Genomic DNA, 20,991 nt, shown 5'->3' with positions numbered 1-20,991 from the left:
GTAGGTGGCCTCTTAGCCCACTGGACAGCTGTGCAGGCATAGAACATTTTTGACCAATACTCTAAGCTGTTATTCAAAAAAGACCTCATAAAGAGCCAGATACTCAATATCAAATTCAGCTCTTTAAAGTTCCACCATCTCATACTCATTAATCACACATAACACTCATTAATCATGTTACAAAGGAGGATCATTAACAACCATGGCCAGATGTGCAGGAAAATCCCCTGCCTGGAAACCACGCCTGTAGGATTATTCCACAGACTGGGTGATGGCCAACTGGGGTAGCAACAGCATCAAATGGGTGACATCTTTGTGGAGTTCAGAGGAACCACAAGACCTGGGTGGTTTCTTGCTATGGTCCTAAATAGCCAGAGAAACGCAAAGATGGGAGCATATACAGGGCAAGTAGAGGTGAGACACTAAAAGATTCCAGGTAGCTCTTTTTGTAAATAAATTCAATACACCAACACTTGCTGTAACAAAATTCGTAAAGTGGGAATTTACCCACTATTTCAGATTAATTGAAGTTCTCAATGTTTCTTTAACTGTTTCTTGCCCTATTTTATCTCCATTTTTCTAAATAGCATGTATATGCTGAAATTGCTTGATTTTTTATATATATTATTGACTTACAGAGAATGAGGATTTAACTTTCCTTTTCCCCATTTTCCGTTCCCTTTGTCCAATTTCCTCATCCTCTTTATAGTTTTATTATGTTTTTGTTACAGTAATAATTACTTGGTAATAATTATTATTAGTATTATTACAGTTGGACCATGTAATACACTATGAGTACATGTCTTCTGTCTCTTTTTCATTTGTTTAGTTTTCTGTCATAGATAATATCTGTCACTAATTCATCACCAAGCCCATTGATGGAACTCTAAAATCACTCTCAGTACAGTCAGACTTAGTGAGACATCCATCAGTTTTGTTGTTCCAAAGGCATCCCTGTTGGAATCCTCTACTTTCTGCTACAGTCAGGCCCAGTTGCTTTCTAGGCCTGTGCTTAGCAGCAGACGTGCAATCTACCTTTACTGTCTTCTGAAAAACTTTCTTCATTCTTATGTTGTATGTTCTGCTTTATTTGGTTTACTCCTTTTCGTAGGTGGATGATATCCTCCTTTCATGAGAAAGGGCATGGAATAAAGAGATTGGCTATGTACAGAATTTAAGGATGGAAATATTTTTATCAGGCCATTTAAATCATTGCCCCATTTTCTTCTGGCTCCAGAATTACAATTAGGAAGTCTAATGTCATTCTGATTCCTTCTCACTCATATTGGACAAAAGTTTTCTTCCCTTTTCTAAAGTTAAGAACATTTCTTTGTCTCTAATATTCTGAACTTTTACTAGAGTGTGCCTTGATATAGGTCTTTTCTATTAATTTTCTTGAGCACACAATGAGTTCTTTAAATCTGGAGTTTGGTTTCATCATTTTGGGAAATTTTGCTTGATTTTATTTTGTATAATTTCTTCCCTCTGACTATCCTCTTTAGGAGCTCTCATTAACATTATTTTTTAACATTGGACTTTCTTTAATTGAAGTAATCTTCAAACTTTCTTACTGTCTCTCCTAATTTTTCTATTTTCTGAGATAGCATCAATTATATCTTCTAAACTATTTTTTGGAGAAAGTATTGCTAGCCTTTGAATGTGTTTGTTTTGTTTACTGCTGTATTCTCAGTGGCTAGAATAGTGCCTGGCATGAAGTAGAAACTAAAAAGAAAAATTGTTGAACTGAATGCTATCATATATTTTTACCTTTCTTAATGTCTTCTTCCATCCAGCAAAACTGAAACTCAATAGCCATTAAATAATGACTCTCCACTCTTCCCTTTTTGCTGCCCCTGGCCAGCTGCATTCTATGCTCTCTCTATATAAATTTGACTACTTTAGGGTCCTCATACAAGTGGGATCATATAGTATTTGTCTTTTTGTAACTGGCTTATTTCACTTAGCACAATGTCCTCAAAGTTTATTCATATTGTAGGAAGTGTCAGAATTTCTTTCCTCATTAAGGCTGAATAACATTCCATTATATGTGCATACCATATTTTGTTTATCTATTCATCCACCAATGGGCGCTGGGGTTGTTTTCACCTTTTGGCTATTATGAATAATGCTGCTGTGAACATCAACATATGATATCTATTTGAGACCTTGCTTACAATTCTTTTGGATTTATACCCAGAAATGGAATTGCTGAATCATATGGTAATTCTATTTTTCATTTTTTTGAGGAACCTCTATACTATTTTCCATAGCAGCTCCATTACACCATTTTACATTCCCACCAACCAGTACACAATGGTTCCAATTTCCACATCCTCATCAACACTTGTTATTTTCTATTTGTTTGATAACAGCTATCCTAATGTGTGTGGGATGGTATCTCATTGTGGTTTTGATTTGCATTTCCCTGATGATTAGTGATGTGGAGCATCTTTTCATGTGCTTTTCATGTGCTTGTTGGCCTCAGGCTGGTTGTTTTATCAGAAAAAAATCACCTGGTGTTTTCACCAGGGTTAACATAACAGTTATCAGCATTTTTAGAGCAAAGCAGAGGAAGCTCAGGTAGGGGTGGAGCCATGAGTGTGCACTTTTCCACCCATCTTTCCTCCTTCTCGATGATGCCCCTGCCCTCGGCTAGTCATGTCCCTAAGTCCAGAATCCCTCCTGTTCAACCTGTCCAGAGAGGGAATCTCCAGGTATCAGCTGGGGGAGGGGAAGAGGATGAGGAAGAACAATTGCTTGCATTTCTATGAGTGGGGATCATAGAAATTATTCGTGTTTCTTTCAATTTTCCTGTTTCAGCCACACCTGTGGCTGAGCCTTTATGGAATTCTGCAACACGATCCAACTCATTTCTTGGCATTGTCCTCTATGGCACTTATCTGCTTTCCGGTGTTTAAAATTTTGCTGTTGTTATTCCTTTTCCTATTCTTTATTTTTCTTCTAGGCTTCTGTCTTTTGCCCTAGTATTTCAATGTGGCTTCATGAAAGCGTGGAGATGAATGTGTGTCTTTAATTTACCATTTTAATTGAAAATTCCCATAGTCATTTTATTATTATTATTACTAACCAATAAGTTTATTTTCACTTAAAGGGAGGGGGAAAGAAGAGGACAAAAGCAGGCAGAGTTCTGATGAGACATTTCCTCAAGATTCATTAAGGTAGAAATAAGGATGATCTTCCCTCTCCAGGCACTTTCTGGTGGTATTTGATGTCCTGGACAGCAGAGTCAGGTCTTCATTTTAACTTTTTGTTGACTCATGTTTTTTGCTCAGTTAGAATTTGATATACACTCTTTTGCTTTACATGAAATCTTTCAGGAACTCACTGACTTTCTAATTTTGGGATACCGCTTTAGAAGTATTTATGTGTTTTGGTTTGGTCTCTTTCATCACCCTCATCATAGAGAGCTACAGAAACATTCTTTTTCATGTCATTTGATTATATGCATTCTGACAGACGTCAAGAGGAAGGCTGCTTGCCATTTTGTACAACCTTAGATGGACGATGGCCTGTCCTACTCTGACATAAAACATCCCCAGAAGATTATCTTTCAGGACTCAGAAGAATAACTATTTGCTAGTTATTATTACCCGCTGTGCTGAGGAAATCCTTGACCTTTAAATAAATTATTAAAAGCTTTGAAAACAGCCCTTGATTTCTGGGCTACTCAGTTAACATGAAATGTTTTAAAAGAAGAAACTTTTATTAAAATAACCTATTTAGCTTGTTTATTCCACACTGCTCTCTCCAGTCTGAGTGAATGGCTTGCTCAAGCACTGGAGTGCCATCATGGTTGGCCATAATTAAGATTCTAACCAGGTATTTTTGGTGCATATTTCAGAACTTGTAATACTATATTTAATAATAATAGTACATGTATATGGTGCTTGAGAAATTGGAGTTATCAGTTCCACTGTATAGATGAGGAAATTTAGGTTCAGAATAGTATATGAAACTACTTTTCTAATAGCAAACAGCTAGTATGAAAGTGAAAGAACTGGGACATGATGTCAGTACTCTTGACTCCACATTGAGTGCCTGCTACAATGCATGGATTTATTTCTCAAAATGTGCATTAAGCTAGCCAGATGTGGGAAGGGAGATCAAGTATGTGGGAAGACAAAAGAAGTGAGGAGGGATATTAACTAGATTGAAAGATAGTAGATACAGAATCTTCTTCTCAACTTCCCAAAACCATTCAATGGGCTCTTCATAGCCTGAGTATTTGATTGCTATCTGTGTGTGTCACCCAGGCCTGGAATTGTGTATGTTTTCTTGGAGTTTCAGACACGTTGGATTGACCCTATGTAACAAGAACACTCTGATGATGTTTTCAGAAAGGCTGCCTATGTTGGCTATAACAAGTCATAGCTCTAGCAAAATGTCAGGAACTGGAGAAAAGCCTACTGCTCATCAGTTTCTAATACTAAGGAAGAGCAAACTTATTTCTGTAAAGGTGGGCATCCTGGTTTCATTTTAATGTGGGTATAAGAGTAAATAGCTTTCTTAGCCCACGTGTCCTGTGTTGAGGAGAACCCTGCTTGGATGCGGTCTTCATTTGCTTTGCACACAGAAGGAACTAAGTTAAATGCAGTCACCTTTAGTTAGGACAATCAGAGAACATGGCTTAATCTTGAAGACTAAGGGAAATCTCTCCACATGTACTCAATCCCCTGATTCTTAGATATTTACAAAGAAAAAAGGAACAGCCTTGTACTGTTTCCCACAAAAAGGTGGTAGTGGACTAAAGCAGTTTTTTTTTTTTTTTTTTTTTTTCCCTTCAAAGAAAGGATTTAGCCTGAGAGAAGGTGAACAAGTAAGCTCCTAGTAAGTAAAGAAACAGAAACCAGCTGCTACTAACATGTGTGGGAGCAGACTATGACTTCTGTATTAAGGGAAATGATGAATGTTTTCACATTATGGGAACCGTTTTAAACACAACCTTAAAATAGTGCTTTAGAGATAGGTGAGGACATAGAAAAATCTGTCTCTACATTTTAAATCTTTTCTCTTCCACAAGGATTTTTTTAGTAAGAATGTATTTTGGACTAGAGCTAAGACAATGTGAAAGAAAATTTCTAGCCTTGAGTGTTGCTGCCACCTACATGGCATGAAGACTGAAAACAAAACTCAACACCTTCTCAGACAGGCATCGGCTGCAGTATACATTCTATGAAAAGTTGATGACTTCCCAGCTAATTGCAATTAAAATGATTGCTAAGTGAATAAATGATGGGTTTTGGAAGCATGTGCCAACTAATTACTGCTATTTCATAGTGTTAAGAATATTAGTGTTTTGCTGGCATTTGGCACTTTGCAGATTTACACACAGAGTTTTACTAAACATGAACTACTTATCTTTGGTGTTAAAACCTTGTATCTCCGGCCGGGCGTGGTGGCTCACGCCTGTAATCCTAGCACTCTGGGAGGCCGAGGCGGGTGGATCGCTCGAGGTCAGGAGTTCGAGACCAGCCTGAGCAAAAGCGAGACCCCGTCTCTACTAAAAATAGAAATTATATGGACAACTAAAATATATATACACAAAAAATTAGCCGGGCATGGTGGCGCATGCCTGTAGTCCCAGCTACTCGGGAGGCTGAGGCAGTAGGATCGCTTAAGCCCAGGAGTTTGAGGTTGCTGTGAGCTAGGCTGAAGCCACGGCACTCACTCTAGCCCGGGCAACAGAGTGAGACTCTGTCTCAAAAAAAAAAAAAAACAAAAAACCTTGTATCTCCAAATTAAAATCATCACTACTTTTCCTATTAGAAGGCTGTTGAAGACAGAAAAGGATCCCTAAAATTAAAAGTATATATTAGAGATCTCCAAATTTGTTTCTTTACTTGACTATCCCAATGATATGATAGTATCTTCACCTCATTTTCTATCTTGAATTCTTGTATACATTGGACTAAATAGTTTTGCTTGGACTGGTGAGAATATACTGATTATTTGAATTAAAAGCTCATCCAAGGAATTCTTCCTTACCATAAAAACAATCCCAAGTTCAACTTGATCCCCATGGCTACGTCTCAGGGAAAGAATGAAGGTTCTTAATCTCACTGTGCTACAGGTTTTTTTTTTTTTTTTTTTTCCTTAGCAGGCTCTACAATACAAAAGGGAAAATGAAATGAAACAATGTTTCTTCAATTGATTATACAGTAACTATAAATTCATGCAAATGGAAATAACATAGATGTCAGAATTATTTGGATACAGATCAGAGAGGTTATTTCTAATAGAAAATATAGTTGACACTGCAGAATTAACAGGAATCTCCTTTAAAAGTCTACAGGAAACTTGTGATATGTCAAAAACACATCATAGACTGTCTTTTTATCTTAGAAGGCTTCATCTGAGGCCACGATGCTCAGTTACAGAGGCTGTGTGAAAACACCTTCTCCCTAGAAAATACATACGCAATATCGAAAACCCAGTTGATGACTTTACAGATAATTGCAATTAAAATGATTGCTAAGTGAATAAACGATGGGTTTTGGAAGCATGTGCCAACTAATTACTGCTATTACATAATGTTGTGAATATTGGCATTTTGCTGGCATTTGGCACTTTGCAAATTTACGCACAGAGTTTTACTAAACATGGATGTTTAGTATCTTTGATGTTAAAAACCTGTGTCACTGAATTAAAATCCCCATCACTACTTTTCCTATTAGAAGGCTGTTGAAGACAAAAAAGGATCCCTAAAATTGATGTTAGGAAAATACGCTCTGTGCAATGAAAAAAAGGCATTTGGAGAAACAATGTCAAAGGAAGAACCATATATACTCAACATTTCCCCAGGTACACCACTAGGAGTAAGCCATTTCAAACATTTGCAATGGTCTTACCATTTGTATCATTATAATCATTCTCGTAACAATGCAATTTGTCACAGTCCATTTATCCGCAATATGCTTTCTGGGGTAAAGGTGAATTTATCTTAGACTTAATAAACAGGGTCCAAGTCTTAAGTCTAAGACTAGGGGGTGACAAAAAATTCAGTAATCAAGATAAATATATTTTAATATAATATTTATAAATATCAAATTACTGCAAGAAATCCATGATGTCAAAATTTTAGATAAAGATAGGACCTGAGAAAGTTGGGATGAGGGTGAAAAGAATGGAGTTGGGCCTGGGCAGGTCTCACCTTGGTCCCTGCTCCCACTAATAAGATGAAATGACACATGCTTTCTTCCATGGGGCCCCGTGGTGGATGGGGGTTTCCAGTGACACGCTTATACTGAGAGACCTTTTAATTTCCAGTTTACACTTTCCTACATGCCATCTGTAGGATCCTTGTTGACCAAATTACATTGCAAAGTGATCCGGGGACCACTGTACAAGAAGCCACGTAACTTGATCCAAAAGACACCTATTCAAGAAAGTTTTAACTTTGCAACTCTTTTGGTTGCAGCTAATTTTTAAAATTCTTAAAAAACACTAAGTATTATGTAAATGTTTACAAAGCAGTGACTTTCTTATGAAATTAAATACAACTTAGGACATTTCACATATAAGACAACATTTTGTTGAGAATAAGAGTTTATAACACTGCTTTTAAGTAACTGAATAGTCAAAATGTATGCCATATAAAATTTTAAAAATTACTTGAATGAGTCCATTTTGTAAAAGTAAGACTTTAAAATCAATTCGAATTAATGGAACCTGAGCCTTCATTTTAAACACATGGCATGAGACTTAATTTTTAAAAACTCAATTATTATAATGTGCCCTCTAAAGATTGAAGAGAACCAAGATCTTTTCTAAAGTATTCATTTGAATAATTATAAAAGGATTTTTAAGATACAGAACACTGGAGGAAAATATATAAGGAAAGAAAGAAAAATCAACCCAAATGCTCCCATCTAAAGATAGACTATTAATATTTAACAAACAGTTTTCCTATCATTTTTCTAATACTGACATGTTCAAAGTAGTCTTAACCTAGTTTCTAAAATAGTAACAGATTGTTTGAGACCTGAGGCCCCCACTCTAATTGTGTGTTTATAGTACTATCCATTTTACCTTATATTTGAAGGGTTTTACCGTGTTTAGATTGCTCTTCTAATGCCCTTGGGGGAGCCCTGTGAGGAAGCTCTCCGACACAGATGAGAAAATGAAGCTCTGAGCAGCACAGCAAGCCCGTGCCTCTGCTCTTAACCCTAGATGTTTAGATGTTTCCAGATTCTTTCCTCTGCAAAATACAATATAGACAATTTGTGACTCTACAATAAATAAATGAATCCAGGCTTGCAAATTTGAAAATATGATATTCCTCTGGGGTGTGTGTATATGTGTGTGTGTGTATGTGTGTATGTATATTCATAAATATCACCAAGATGATTACCAAAAAGAAACAAAAGATAAATTTTTAAATGAATTATTTATTATAATAACAGGAAGAGTCTGGATACAAACATGTTTGCTAATAAAATCACTCTACTGGTTACCTAAGACTAGACATACAAAAGAACAACCACCTAATCAAAAGAAAGTCAGTTTTGAGTTTCTAGCTATGGTACCAAGTAGTTAGGCTCAACACATGGTCCAACACATGGTCCAGCACATGGTCTGATTAATTGCGTGGCCACTTGCTATTTAAAGTCTCCCTCATAACAGAAATTACTGAAACATGTCGAATATAAGTCAATATAAAAAAATCATTTTTAAACAGACCAGTAGATCTGCGTCATAAACACACTTGCACATGGATACTAGAGTAGCATTATTTAAACATATATCTCTAAAATTCTCATTTTTAAAGAATTAAAAGTTCTGATGGTGATGTTGGCCTCCAGAATTCATACTGATAAAAGCAACTTTTAATTAGTCATTTAACATGAATTTTTAAATGTTAGTGACTCTAACATGTGATGCCGAAAATTCTTAAAACTCCCATTTATTACTGTAATATCATGGTTGTGCCACTTCTAATTTCCTATAGCTAGTGACATCATAAAATATTTATCAGGGATTCTATATTAGTTTCTAGAGACCTGAAAAATACTAAGTATGGCAACTGTTAAAACCTATTATTATTTTTCTTTGAAAAATATAATAATACGACGTAGCTATAAAGATAATGAAGCTTATTTTAAATAAACACATCATAACTTGAACATCCACATAAGTTTTAACTATTGAAATTGTCCCTTTGAGAGGGCATATACTTATTTGATATTGTCATGATTCAAAATGGTTTTGGGAGTCCTTCTTGTAATGACCTTAAGAGCCAATACACAACATGCAAGGAAATATATTCCATTGCCTTGCTATCTTCCTTTATTTGACACTTGTTCCAAGTGGCTTTTGGCTATTTCCAAAGGGGGATGGAGAGTACATGTATCAGTTTTCAAAGGATAATAATTTTCTAAGATTATTTGTATTAATAATATGTTACAGTTTCTGAAGTACAACTCAAAAGCAATTTCAAGCAGTGGCATTATATTTTAGGAAACAAGCAACACATACTCTAAACTGATTACAAGGAGCCATACTCATTTGATGTCTATATTCTGGTATATTCATTCAGGCCAATCATTAATTACAAGCTCCTTAAGGGTAGAAGTGCTGCCATTTCAATTTTATACATCTATTCTCTAATAATCTCCCTCTCCCCTGCCTACTGCATCCTAGGATAGAACCTGAAGCTGGTGCTCAAAAATATGTTTGTTGAATTGCGGTGACTTGAACTTCCCTATTAGATAGCTAGATATAGCTATATATCATATATTTAATATTAATACTTTATTTCCATTTTTCATGGATTAGGAAATATTTGTATTCATAATATATGCACATTAATAATCTTTTTGATGATTCTCTATAAATCAAGGAATTGTACAATATATATCATAGCAAATAAGTCAGATAACTAAAGGCCTTAATAGCTGAGCATTTTATGTATGTTCTTATTTATATTGTTTTGCAAATTTTAGTTTCGGAATTCCTGCTAGTCAAGCTTCTTTCTGGGAAAAGAACTACGAGAGTTTATACTTCAGAAGAATCAATTGTGAAATTCTGTAAGTGGATTCCCTTTCCCTATTTCACAGCTAAATGGCCAAAAAGATCGACCTTTAGCCAAAGACATTAGCCTCAATGTCATTAGAAGTCCAAATTAACCGAACAGAACAAGATTGGTCACTGTTGTACTGTGTATCACTTATTGGGGCTAATTGATGACAAAGGGAAGTGGTTATTTGTTGACAACATTTCATGCTTAGGGATGAGATTTGCAGCAGTAATTGATGTGAATTAAAGCATCCACTAAAACAAGATGCCCTAACCTAACAAATCAAATATGGTAAAGTTTTAGATTAAGCATATTGAAGTAACGTTAAATTTAAAAGTATTACATGTTACATTGGTTTTAATGTTGTTTATTATATAATTCAGGGACTAAAAAGATGGAAGAAAATCCAAAGCATATTAAATTTGTATCTGTGGGCTGGCATTCCTTGTTGGAAATACTAACTTAAAAGTAAGAAGTAGGAATATAGAATTATTTAGACAATGATTTTCTAAAATTAGGTGAATTGGGGTATTTTTAATCAGTATTACACTTTCAATACACTCTGGCTAAAGTATTAACAAATCCATTACAGCCCGATAATTTGACCAATAATATGATTGCTTTTATATAATACTAAACAAAGGCAGTTTGGGGTTTTGTAATTTGTCCAAATCCAATTCTTACAGATGAGATTCCAGTTAGCACACCTTGCAGGGGCACACCTTTGCTAGCCATAAACGATGTCTTGGCTCACCTAGAAAGAAAACAAATTTTTTAGGTTATATCATGAAATACAGAAAGAGGAAAATAGAAAGAGAAGGTGGAAGGGAGGAAGACGGGAAAAGAGGAAAAGAAGTAAGGAGGAAGGAGGGAGGGAATGAAGAAGGAAATAAAGAGAGGAATACAAGTGTTGCCTGGAATTTCTACATGTCTTTTCTACCCTGAAATAAAATATGTTAATATAATAAAAAATTCTTGTAACCAGGTAAATACATTTTAGTTGCACACATTAATAGGTTGTTTTTTTTAATTGCCAAGGAATGAATGTTTTCAACCAGATGAATCTGGTTTGAAATTAGTAAATTCCCATACATTTCAAGCAGCTTACTTGTGCTTAAGAGAAACCCACAACTATAGGTTTAGGGTCAAACTTTATAAAAATTTGTTGAAATATTTTTTGAGTTATAGAATCAAAACAGCATTTATTTCTCAGACTACTGGGATAATTATCTTTGTAGGCTAAAAAAATATTACTTGATTTAAATCAATTTGACTATCAAACGAATTGGAGCATTCCACCTTAATTAACTATTTTTAAACACATTTCTATTAATGACATAACCGTGAATAGTAACTCTCATTCCTACTGGCAAAAAGCAAAAAGCTGATTCTTTGGTTTAGTTAAACCAGTGTTGTATGCTAAATGTTTGTGTGTGTGTGTGTGTGTGTATTAGCCTACGATTTTATATTCTTTTAAAAATTATTATGCTGATGTTTAAATTTTCCCTTTGGATAAATTTTTTAAAATGTTGATATTGTTAACCACAACTAGAAGGAAGCTTATATCTTCCTACTGAAATTGTTTGTATTTTTTCTAGAACTTTTTTTAGCACTAACCACAGAAGTGTGTTCTGGATGGCTGTGACTGATGGGCTGCTCACACACGCCACATTTTTCCTGCTCCATGTATCATCATCAGCCATCTCCAGCACTCCAGCCCTGAATCTGTCCTACTTTCTGCTACCTGATTTTTGCTGGTGATTCATGAGTCAGAGTAGTAAAAGAAAAAAAAAAATCCACCTTGGCTTTTTACAATGTAGTATCCCCTGAAAACTGTGTGGGAAATCTAGTTTTGGTCATCAGATTCATGCAAATGTAATATTGATCGACAATGATGTATATAGATCTACGTGCATAACACGCTAGAGAAAAACCACTAAGATGTTCTATTAATGGTAGAATGATTATAAACTACTTCGAAATGATATGAAAACACTATGTAAATGCATTTTGTTAGACTTCTAAGCGCTCTCTTGTCACTATTGCTTTCAGCTGAAGCTACTTTTAAACACTGTCCCTAGTGCACTAAAAAATAAAATTTTTAATTTTCCAGGCCAATAAGGTGATAAAGGCTCAAGGTCTCTTATTAACACTTTCAAAAAAAATTGTGAATGTCCCATTATATTTTCTATCACCATGAGCATAAAGATGAAGGGCAAGAAATCCTTTCTCTTATTATTCTAGAGAATAGAGATTGAGCTTTACTCATAGTATAAGAAAGAGTTAACAAGAAGTTCACCAGCAAAAGGCTCAACTGAACTGTTTTTGTGATAATGTCTTTCAGATTCAGAAGCAACCAGGCCTTAAAGAACCAAAGAAAGAAAGCCTAATGGCCCTAAAATCTCAAAAAAAAAAAAAAAAAAAAAAAAAGGGGGCTGCAAGTTCACGATGTTGTCTCAGTGCTTCTATTACTAGACATCAAAGTTATTCCCACGGGTTTCAGGAACGTATAAATGCCAGTGAAGGAGCAAGTAGACTTTACAGGGTCTAAGCCAGAAACTTCAATCTGGGATTCACCTGTGAGTCAAAACTCTTTGCTAATGAATTATTCCAAAAAAAAAAGATACTGCTGAGAGATACTTTCCCCTATCAGACAAGACGTCCAGGTTCACTAGCAGGGTCAAAGTAACAGGAACGCTCTGGTCTAAAGGTGCTTTGCCTACCTTAATGGACTCCAGGTACTCACCTGGGTATACAGCTTGAACCAACAAAGAGATCACAATGGCATGATGAATAAGGTAAAGCACTCCAGAGACCAGGTGAACAACCACTCCACAAGGCATATAAATTATGACCTATATGCAGACTGCAGCCCATTTACAAATGGGTCATCCTAGTCAATCCAGTGCTTGAGAAGGAGTGATGTCAATGTAAAAATAAACAATCTACGTACTGAGTTCAAACCCATTGTATTCAAAGATGATTCACAAAGTCAATTTTACTCTTTTATGTAAATTCTAACAATTTGATTTTACTAATGATATTTTAAAACTCTCTACCGACATTTAAAATATCAACTTCACTTTTTTTTTCCCCAAAATTTAGTTTTTCTGTGCTTTGATGTCCCTCTTGCATTCTGCATATGAAAATGAGTTGGTATTAGCAATATGAAAGCGTAAGAGCTAAAGTGATGTTCAGAGGATTTGCAAAGAGGAGGCTTTATCTGAAAAGAACAATATGCGAAGCAATATTTTTGAACTGTGCTTGGATGGAAAAATGATTTTTTGTTTTCCATATGCTTTTCAAACAATTGTTCTATTCATTTAAAATGATGGAATAAATATATTAGTCATTTAGCATCACACAGGAAAAACTATGTAAGGTCAATATTCATTAAAGTTAGAAGACTGATCACATTCAACTTTGTAACTGGGGAATTTTGCATGTGCATAAAAATGTTAAAAGGAATTTTAAGTGGTGATAATATTCAGCTGGAAAATGGGTAAGAATGCGCATTCAGATTTAAATGCTCTCCTTTCCATACAACAAATAATATACTAATGCGATTAAAAGCTTAGTTACTGAAGCAACTCTACTGTTGATTTGAAGACATCTTCCCCAACTTCACCATTTAAAAATCCCAAATTTTGTTTCTTCTTCTAACGAATGTGGTTAATATTTTCCAGAGAAACACCACTCAGCATGGTAAATAGAGCTAACTAAACCACCAGAGTGATGCTTATAGTTTTGGAGCCATTACATTTTGAATGATTTGATATTTTGAAGTTAATTTTTGGACTTCAAAAAGTGGACAGTCATATTTTTTATAGTTCAAGTCTGTCCCTCTCTGCCACCAATTTCACACAAGAAATACACAACTTATTTTCCTCCATGTTCGGTTTTAAGAATTTTGCCTACTGGATGCTCATATTTCAAGGAAATACACTCTCTCATCAAAATCTTTCCTACTAAACAAGCACCTCTGTCAGAAGTGTCTTAATTTCTTATCACAGAATTTTATCCACACAAGGAGCAATAAATAATTCATGTCACTGCCTCTTTGTTGTGTGTCCCTGAACTGCGCAGAGCTGGAAGGCTGACAGCTGTGTCAGGACAAGCACCAAAGATCTGACATGACAAGTGACTAACAAGTTTCTTTCAGTTCATAGTGAAAGAAGACAATGGCCCAAAGTGCAGAAAGAAATCCTGAAACAAAATAAAACTGCTTCTTTCTTTTTACCTAAGTGTTTGCTATGAGCTTATTTCCAACCCACAAGCCCTGGTCATTTTATAGGACTGCCCAGCCCCCTTTATTCCTCACGCTCGCTTGGCCATTTACTCCTGGCCACGGATCAATATGAGCAATTCTTGGAGAAATACGATGTCTCCATGACAACCAAGCCACAAATTCTCAGTGGAAGGCAGTGAGACCAGTAGTGAACTCTCCAGAGGTTTCTAGGACTATAAGGCAAGATGTCTTAAAATGCAGGATGGACAGAGGAAAAAGCCAGAGCAATTCATTCTTTATTACCAACATAATCATGTCCAATGTATGGAACAGTACTCACTTTTTAAGTTGAGATTCTTTATCAGCGCCTGTGTTTTTAAATGATCTTTCTTTCTTGATATATCCTTTTGTTTATATCAACCAGAGAGAGTATGTTATATTTGAATCTCACCACAATTCTACTCATATTTAAGGGATGACAGAAATTTATTCTACTTTTAAAATGGTATAAAGCTGATCTATTCTTATCAGAAACAATGAGCACTTAGATAAAAACTTGATTCATGGATTTAACTGCCTGACAAGATGATTGATAGAAAACTGTTTATGAAGACGCTTTAAAAACCTAGTCGAAATTTGGCAGAATTAGTCAAAATTAAAAGTAATTTATAAATAATTTTTATTATGGAAATTTAACATTGACCATTACCCTCTCTCCCTTTTAGAGTGAGACTAGTCTATACTTTTCTTTTAGATACTACGGCAGAGGGTGGGGTTAATTTGCACATTAAGAATTTCTGTCATTGCTAAAGATGCCACTTCTCAGCTCCCTGGGATGCTAAAGCAGAAGTGTGGCTGGGGATGGGCACATAGCAGTAGTTCCTGTTTTGAGGAATCTTGGAGGAGTGGAGAGGACTGATATACAATGCCATCGCCACTGGGTCTATTGGGGTTCTGAGATGACTTAGGGGACCTGACATAGATTGCAGGCTGCACCTTTCACTGAAAATTAAATCTCAGTAGCTCTCCTCAGGGAAGGATCAGGGGACTGTTTGCAGCTGCCCCTTGTCAGCAAAGGCTACAAGATTTGGAAATCTCTTAACTAAGCTGACAGGCCACAGAGAGGATGAATCAAAAATATGATACATGGATCAGCACACAAAGATGTGAGAGGGGAGAGGGTACACAGTAGCCAGATAAAACAGGAAAGAAAAATATTAAGTGTGGGGAGAGATTTAACTCTTTCATTCATGATGATAAGATACTTTCTAGCACCTTATAGCTTTGTAGTTATCCAGGAACGTCATTCAACTTATACAAGGTTTTTTGTTTTGTTTTTTTTCTTTTAATTAATTAGTTGTTAAGACTAGGCATGCCTCAAAACAAAACAAAACAAAAACAGAAACAGAAATCCATGCTTAAGTGTTTCTGGCTATATCCTTCCAGTACATTTCTATTTTTTTTCTACAAAGAAAGTATAAAAATAAGTAACTTTGACATAGAGTACATTTCATTGCATGAGGAAGGGTTACCATTTTCTTTTCTTTTGTTCTAAACAGTTGACAATACCCATTACTGTCATGCTAAAATCCTCTGGTCCCATTAGAATCCTGTTTGTTTTTGGAAAGGTAGACAGAATTGTAATGATGACAATTAGCTTCTCTTTTCACTCCACCTCTCCACTTCCATTTGGCTCCTGTTAGATCCCATTATTTGAAATATTTAAAATGTTGGCATTTCTCTAGTTTCCAATCTCTGTTTCTATTAACCAGTTTAGCCTAAAATTGATGATAATGAACTAATAGTGTCAGCTTCCCTTCTCAGTCATAAAGCCTTTGTACTTCCTCCAACTGAATTCTTGATGAAAGAGGAAAAGATAACAGCTCCACACTGTGACCCCTGGAGGTGACCATTAATTTGACAGTGCAGCTGCTAAGAGAAAACAGCATTACAATGTCCTCTCCCCCCAGCCCCTTCCAAGGACCCCAAAGCTGTGTCAAATTTATCATTTTATACTTGACTATTTTTAAATGGCTTTCACCTGGACTCTCAGACTCTTCCAAGACACATCTGTCAGGCATGTCCTCAGCATCTTGGAAGTTTGCCGAGTTTGAGTTGCTGTCATGGTTGACCGGACTGACTGGAGCTATTAAGAAACAGAAAGAGAGAGAGAGAGAGAGAGAGAGAGAGAGAGAAAAGAAAGGGAGAGCGATGAAAAGTAGTAGCAAGCACCATTAAAACATTTCCTTTTAGTTCCACAGATATTTCCAGGGACACACTATGTAAACACAAATAATAAATTGAAATAAAATGTATCCTCTAAGTATTTATTGGCAGACATGTAATTAGTTGAAAAATCTATAGATGTGACTTTATCTTAGAAGAAAAATAAGTTCATGGCATCAAGCTTAAAAGCTACAAAGTAACAAAGTGATCTCTTCGAAGTAGAAATCGTATTTTTAATGCATAAATCTAAAACAATATAGTCAATTAACGGCAACAGGACACAGAGAGAGAACATCAGGCTAGTCAATTAGAAAGACCAGCTCTATACTGGTGGCAATGGTTCCTTTTGTCCCACAAATCACAGCTAATGAACACCATGTACGCATCTTCATTCTTTCATTAAATTAAAAACTATGATACCAAACACCAAAAAATTACTCCTATAAAAAGTAAATTTAAAAATATCAAATGAATGCACTGAAACTGATAATAAGAAGGGCTGGTGTTTTGAAGGGAAGGTCTCAAGACAACTTATCATGAGACATTGTTTCAGAAACCGAAGCTAGCAGAGGAGTCTAAAATTTCCTATAAATACATTATATCCACTAATTCTGTTAGAGAAAGAGACTCAAGTTTCCACATTCTTCCACAAGTTATAATACTTGGTCTAAATTATCTCCATAAGTAACACATTTCCATAGTACATTTGTTCTAGGAATCATTTGTCAGAAAAAGTAGACCCTGTCTTCATGAAAAAACTCAGTGAAAAAACAAAATAAGACTTCAGTAACATCAATTATATCACACTTAAGCCAAATGCTATAAATATATATACACAGACACACACACACACAACTGAGTACAATGGAATTTTATCTATCATAAGTTGCTGTATACACTACCATTGTGTCTTCAGATCTTGATAACACACACAACATATTTACAGGCCATAAATGCAATAAACAAAATACATATTTATAAATCATACATGAGATATGTTTCTTGGCACAGGGGAGTTGTCCTGGCCGTTGTGTCTACACCCCCATTAGGAGAATAGACAGCGATGCAGAGGCTAGAGACTGTGTTATCTCACACATTTGATAAGTAACCCAAAGGTGTCCCACCCCAGATCCCAGCAGCACTAGCAGTGTTCATACCTGCCACACTCCTCCACTTATTTTAATGGAATGTGCATAGCATTGGTGATCATAACCTGAGGACCACATAGACACACTTCAAAGGAGACTAGGAACATAATTCTGGTTCAAATATTCCCTCCATACAGTTTCACTAACCCTGTCAGGACATAGCTAGAATTTCTTTGTCCTGTGGAAGTATGAGCATAGTTAGAATTCACTTCTTCTCCAAAACCTTTTGTTTGGGAACGAAATATGGGAAAAGTATAAAATTATTATTTTAAATAAATAAACACAATTTTTTCATTTTGTGCATTTGAAATTTTTGGAAAAAATATAGAAATAGGGACCTGTCTAGTTCATTTACACATTTCTGTGTGCCACATATATAACAGTGTCTGAGCCATAGAAAGTACTCTTAATGGATTTGTGAACTAATGCATGAATGAATGAAGCAAAGGTACAAGCTAGGTGTCCTCCTGGTCCAAGAGGATATGTGCTTTCAATTATCTTCCCAATAGATCTGCTCAGTTTCTTGTTGAGGCCTACTTAAGATCAAGGATGCATGTTTGCAACATGGTGATGTGGGTTAGTGTGACTTGAAACGAGAGGATATATGGCTTAAGTGGTTATTGATGTAGCTATGTTTAATTTAATTTTCTTCAGTTTAAGTCATACTTACAGATTATTTTTGAATCCATAGATTTTTATGAAATGTTTAAGTGGGATAGTTAAATGCATCAAAGTTTCAGAATACTATTATATTGGCCTGTTTTAATGATTTTTTATCTCTATATATCTTAATTGCTAATTTTCTGAAATATTTACATTGGTATTTATAATAGGGAATAAATCATATATCTAAATCTATTACTAAAAGCCAATGAGGTAGCACCTCTATTGATTTGGGCAAATGCATTGCACTTGTCTTCCAATACATTGTTCTTTCATAATTTAAAACTTTCTTCCATTCATTCATTTATTCATTCCTCCAACAAATAATTATCAATCGCCAAATATTTAGAAGGTGTTGTTCTATATCAGGACCTCAAAAAGGAAGAGGACATGGTATTTGATCAAAAAAGTACATGCCTGCAAGCATTTTTAGTGCCGTGAAGTGGTCCCAGGATGAACTGACATCTCAAATCACTCAAGAAAGCCAGAAATTAGGTGTAGTTTTAGTTGCATGATTATCGCTAAACTCCTACTGGTAGGTAACATGCAACTATTTTGCTTCCAAATCTGATTTTGGAGGGTGTGGCTTGTGTGGTGGTAAGGGAGTAGAGAGAGTTATTCTTCAGATATTTTGCTTAGTTACACATTAGTCTCCAAATTTGAAATTGTACAAGATGTGTTGTTTTTACTAGGTAGTTCCTACAGCATCCAATTAAACCTACTGTAGAAGAAATACCTACATTCTCCCAGTTGGGAACAGCAGACATCAGAGGTTAATTACTGCCATTCTACCTTTTGTTTGTTTGTTTGATAGGCTAATCCTTGCAATTGTTCTTTTGGGTGTTTCCTGTGATGTTTCATCATTAAACTCTGACATGATGTGTGACCAAGTCTTCTCTAATGAATCATTTCAACAAGGATAAAATCAACCAATATTGATCTAGTGCTTATTATGGGTAGAGCTCCATGCTAGACTGTGAGGGGTAAAGAAATGGAGGCACTTTTAATATGCCCTCATACAACTTGTGATCTAGTTGAAGTATGATAAAAAGTAACTAGTCGGAGCATTAAAGACCACATTCTAAGGACGACGTGGTTTCTAGTAGTGCAGAGAATTCCTCTACAATAGGGTAGTCTGGAGGTAAAATTTAAATTAGAACTCTTTGAGTGGGAATGTGGGAATTCCAAAGGGACATAATTCAAAGCAAAAGAAAAAGATCTAAAACTAGGCATGACCAAAAAAATACATTAGCCCAGTCCCACAAATGTATCTGTTATTGTTGCTGCCTACTTTGGTATGTATTTTTAATGAATTCTCCTTACACGTCTCTTTGAGGTTTTCCTGAATTGCTGTTGTTAGCTAATTCTTCTCACCTGTAGAAGTTAGCTATAGACAGGTTTTTCCTTGCCCTAGATAGTCAATAATTTGATCTTTACTGATGGTGGGCCCATTTATCACAGTAAGTTGTCCTTTCACTATACATATTGACTTTTATTTATCAATACCAAAGTCCATTTGTAGCTCATCACTAAAGTTCTTGGATATTTTCAGTAGTTTTTGAAGGTGCATTTTAGAGCTTGGCAGAGAGATACTTTTGACATCAATATACTGCAAATGATTGCTAGGCTCATCTTTAGCTGAAAATCAGCTGTTTATTTCCTCTGTAATGGATTCTGAAATAGTCCACATTTGGGTGGTAAGGGACAAGAAAGACAGACTCTCCTTGACAGTTCTACCACTGAAAGATGTAAGGCTGCTCTACTCACTCATCATACACCTTGAAATATCGACAGCTAAAAGGCCAGTGTTCTAAATATCTTTGTAATATCTTTGGTAGCTAGATAGAGGGAGGAGTCCATGTATTTCGTGCAGATGTGTTTTGACTAGGGGGCATTTGACTATGAGTATAATTCTTCTAGATCCTAAAGGAAATGAATGGTTCGGCCAAAGACAACACAAAATCAGTAGCTTTTAAACCACGTTCCAGAACACCTTGAGAGGAAACCCAAAAGATTGTATGAGGATGACTCTATAGAAGAATTTATTGTTAAAAATTAAAAATGTGGTGGCAGGGTCATCAGTGGTAATGCTCCTCCACCTCCTCTGTTCTCTATTTTGGTTTCAGTTATCCTCTAAAAATTCCATGCTTCCTTTTCTCATCATTTTCTGAAAGATGACATTGGCTGTTAAAGTTGCCTAGGCCTAGGCAGCAAACAACTTCAAGAAACATCTTCCCATCCCCAGCAAGAGAGGGGCCACTGGAAAAAAGTCACCATCTAGTTCCACAAACAGCAGCTGGTTCTTCCAAGCTAGGCCACCACGGTCATACAAATAGAGTCCTTGTTAAAAATCCATATCATTTACAGTGCGAATAAAATCTGCAGCTCCAAATAACATTTTCAATACAATGACTTATGAATGATTTAAAAATAGATCCCATTCATCATACATATAGGCTTCTTGAAAGTAATGGGGATATTTATAGGAAAATCATTAATAAAAAGATAGAACAGTTTGAAATGTTGGGCAACTGAATAGAATAAACCACTGTAGTACCCGAGAAAACCCAAACAAAAATCTGAATCACATATTAATCAAGGGCATGAAAATAATGTACAGATTGCAGAGGTCAGAAAAGACTAAATGACAGCTCAGATCTGTGGAATAAGCAGTGGAAAAGAAGTCGGAG

The 20,991-nt window shown here is 35.6% G+C and overlaps 1 protein-coding gene across 1 annotated transcript in view; it reads right to left on the bottom strand.

Annotated features, from left to right (window-relative positions):
* Positions 1-10,734: 10,734 nt before the first annotated feature.
* The window catches only part of WDR72 (WD repeat domain 72), a 180,931-nt gene continuing 170,674 nt past the window's right edge, over positions 10,735-20,991 (bottom strand). Inside the window, exons 18-19 of the mRNA XM_069459662.1 lie at positions 16,306-16,410; positions 10,735-10,790 (exon numbers count right to left, since the gene is read on the bottom strand). Coding sequence (XP_069315763.1) covers positions 10,735-10,790; positions 16,306-16,410 — 161 coding nt within the window. The remainder of the gene's footprint in view (positions 10,791-16,305; positions 16,411-20,991) is intronic.

This window comes from Eulemur rufifrons, chromosome 2 (genome assembly GCF_041146395.1).
Source record: "Eulemur rufifrons isolate Redbay chromosome 2, OSU_ERuf_1, whole genome shotgun sequence".
Classification (NCBI taxonomy): Eukaryota; Metazoa; Chordata; class Mammalia; order Primates; family Lemuridae; genus Eulemur; species Eulemur rufifrons.
The sequence above is the reverse complement of the archived record's forward strand: the minus strand, read 5'-3'. Positions and strand labels throughout refer to the sequence as shown.